The sequence below is a fragment of the Antrostomus carolinensis genome, unplaced genomic scaffold (assembly GCF_000700745.2).
Source record: "Antrostomus carolinensis isolate BGI_N321 unplaced genomic scaffold, ASM70074v2 scaffold26090, whole genome shotgun sequence".
Lineage (NCBI taxonomy): Eukaryota > Metazoa > Chordata > Aves > Caprimulgiformes > Caprimulgidae > Antrostomus > Antrostomus carolinensis.
The window spans coordinates 6,598-9,197 of NW_010289463.1; the positions used below are offsets into that span (position 1 = coordinate 6,598).

A 2,600-nucleotide genomic window follows, 5' to 3' on the forward strand; every position below is an offset into this window, starting at 1 on the left:
AAGTATCAGAGGAAAAATTGACTCTTCGAGTTACCCTAATGCAGCCTGTTTCAAGGAAGCTTTTCAGTCCTTTGATCCATAAGGTAAAACATGACCTGTGACTGGTGTTGCAGATATTCTTACGCAATAGTTGGAATCAATCTGACAGAAATGGCCTACAGCTTACTTAAGCATGGTGCTTTAAAGTCTCACCTGTACAACGTGGTCTCTGGATTGCCACAGATGGAGCACTTCCATCAGTTTTACTGTGAGTATCTGGAGCTCCTTTAACACAGACTACCGGGGGGGAGGCCTGCAGTGTAGAGTTTAGGGGGTTTGGAGTGTATTTCCACTCTTTTCTCATTAGCCAGAGCAAGCTGCTTGTCTTCTGGATCAGGTATTGGAAATGCACCTGAAGCTTAAATATTGTGCTACAGAAATGTATATTTAAGGGATAAATTTGGGTGGTTTTCTATATATTAAAGAGACTGTAGTGTGTAAACTTAGTATTTGCAGATTTATTTTTTTAATTCATTTTTACAGTGTCCAAAAGCTTGCTGTTGACAAGGATGGGACACTCCCTGTTTTAATGGCTTGAAGAGAATCTAAAGGATCATTCTAGGTCTAGCTAGATCAAGGCAGAAAATTGTGGAAGTCATTTTTGCAGATCTGTATTTTGGTTTTTTTCCACAGGTTATCTGGTTTATGAGTTTGACAAGTTCTGGTTTGAAGAAGAACCAGAAAGCATTATGCACTTCAACCAGTACAGAGAGAAATTCCATGAAAAAATTAAGGGACTTCTCCTGGATTGTGATGTGATACTAACCTTACAAATCACAAAGAAACCTTAACTCCTCTGCAGTCTGTTCTGCATCAAAAATGGAGTTATGCATTTGGATGGAAGTTTTCCATGTTTCATCAAAAACTATTTAACAATAGAACTTTTTTTTTTTTTTTTTTTTTACATTAAAAAAAAAAATCTCAAAATTCGGTTAAGAAAGCTTGGACAATCAACCTCTGTTTACAGGTCTCGATATGCTATTCTCCAAAGGACAGCTTTTTAAGAAAAAAAAAAAGACAAAAACCAAGAAAAAAAAGTCAATCCACAAATCTCAAGAGCCTCCGGATCGCTTGATTTCACAATTTCTTTTATACTTCTTGGTGCAGGAACATGAAGCAGGTATTTACACCGCATCATGTTTTTCATTAATAGGTTTGACTGTTGTCTTCTGAAAAGTTATTGTAGTTGAAATTACTGGTTTTAGTAATTTTGTCTAAACTCTGGTTTTAGTCTAAACTCTGGTTTTAGACTTTTTGCATTCTTGTTCTGTACGTGGAGTCGATCGTTCACTCATCAACATTACATTTATCTGCAGTGAAAAGATCCGCGAAGGGGATGTATTAGTCACTTATAATTTTGGAGAAGAGGCTTAATCCATCAACATACTGACATACTTTATAGAAATCACTTCTGGCTAAGGAAATTTGTTTATCTGTGGATTTGTACCAGCAAATTCCTATGCTTGAAAAAAAGCTTAGTTTGGAAACAAACAAAAAGAACCACAAATCACCAGTGTGAGGATCAAATCCTCAGCCTAAAGCTACTCCTTCTAAAAATATTCCTACTGTAAAAATTTTCAATTCTTTCTAATCTGACTTCAGCTGCTTGACTTTGTATCTGTTGTCAGCCCTTTCTTTTAGCAGCCAGTGGGGTGTCCTCAGTGGGAAGTACAAGAGAGTTAGTTTAGCCCTCTTTATAAAGTTCACTCATTAAAAACCTTTATTGCAGCTGCAGTCCCTATTTTGTGAAAAGAAATTCACACCTGAGTACAGGTCTCTAACAAAGATGTATTTTCCATGGAAGGGAATGCAACATGTTCCTTGATCTTTGCATCCTCAGACAATCTAGTCAGTAGACTATTCCTATCTATATCCTGACTAATTATTGCTTCAAGCATTTTAAACAGATTTGGTATGACCATCACTTCATTTTCTAAAACCTCCTATTAAATAAGTGCCTTCTGCTTTATTCAATCAGTGTTTTATTTGGATTCTGTAACCAGATCATAGCCTTAGAAGCTTGAGTTACTTGGGAAAGACTCTTCCAGCATATCCCTAAATAGCACACAGCGGCACAAAATTTGAATGCTAATAGAAGCTTTCATGCCTTTTTTTTTTTTTTTTTAATCATCTCAGGTAAATTAATTAACTTCTAGACAATGACTAATCATGAAAAGAATCCTGAAGAATACAGATATTGAACACAAGAAGAAAAAAAAAAGATAAACCCCTTTTTGTAATGAGTGATGTTACACTACATATGTATTAAATGTATTAGTAGTATTATATGTAACACTGCATCTCCTTGGAGATAATCAAAACCCAACTGGACGTGGTCCTAAGCTGCCTGCTTTAGGTGACCCTGCTTTGGGCAGGGGGTTGGACTAGGTGATCTCCAGAGGTGCCTTCCCACCTCAGTAAGTCTATGAGTCTGTATTGTGTAACTAGTGACTTGTTGCACTGCATCCACCCGATTGCTCTTGATCCCTTAAATGTTGGTGATGTTGTATTTGTGGGAAAGCTCCTGGTCAGGGTAGACAGTATCTATACAGGAGGTAACT

At 36.8% G+C, this 2,600-nt stretch overlaps 1 protein-coding gene across 1 annotated transcript in view; it reads left to right on the plus strand.

Moving 5' to 3' along the window:
* The window catches only part of ELMOD2 (ELMO domain containing 2), a 7,476-nt gene extending 6,549 nt beyond the window's left edge, over positions 1–927 (plus strand). Inside the window, exons 7-8 of the mRNA XM_010170586.1 lie at positions 114–247; positions 673–927. Coding sequence (XP_010168888.1) covers positions 114–247; positions 673–830 — 292 coding nt within the window. The 3' untranslated portion in view covers positions 831–927. The remainder of the gene's footprint in view (positions 1–113; positions 248–672) is intronic.
* The last annotated feature ends 1,673 nt before the right edge of the window (positions 928–2,600 follow it).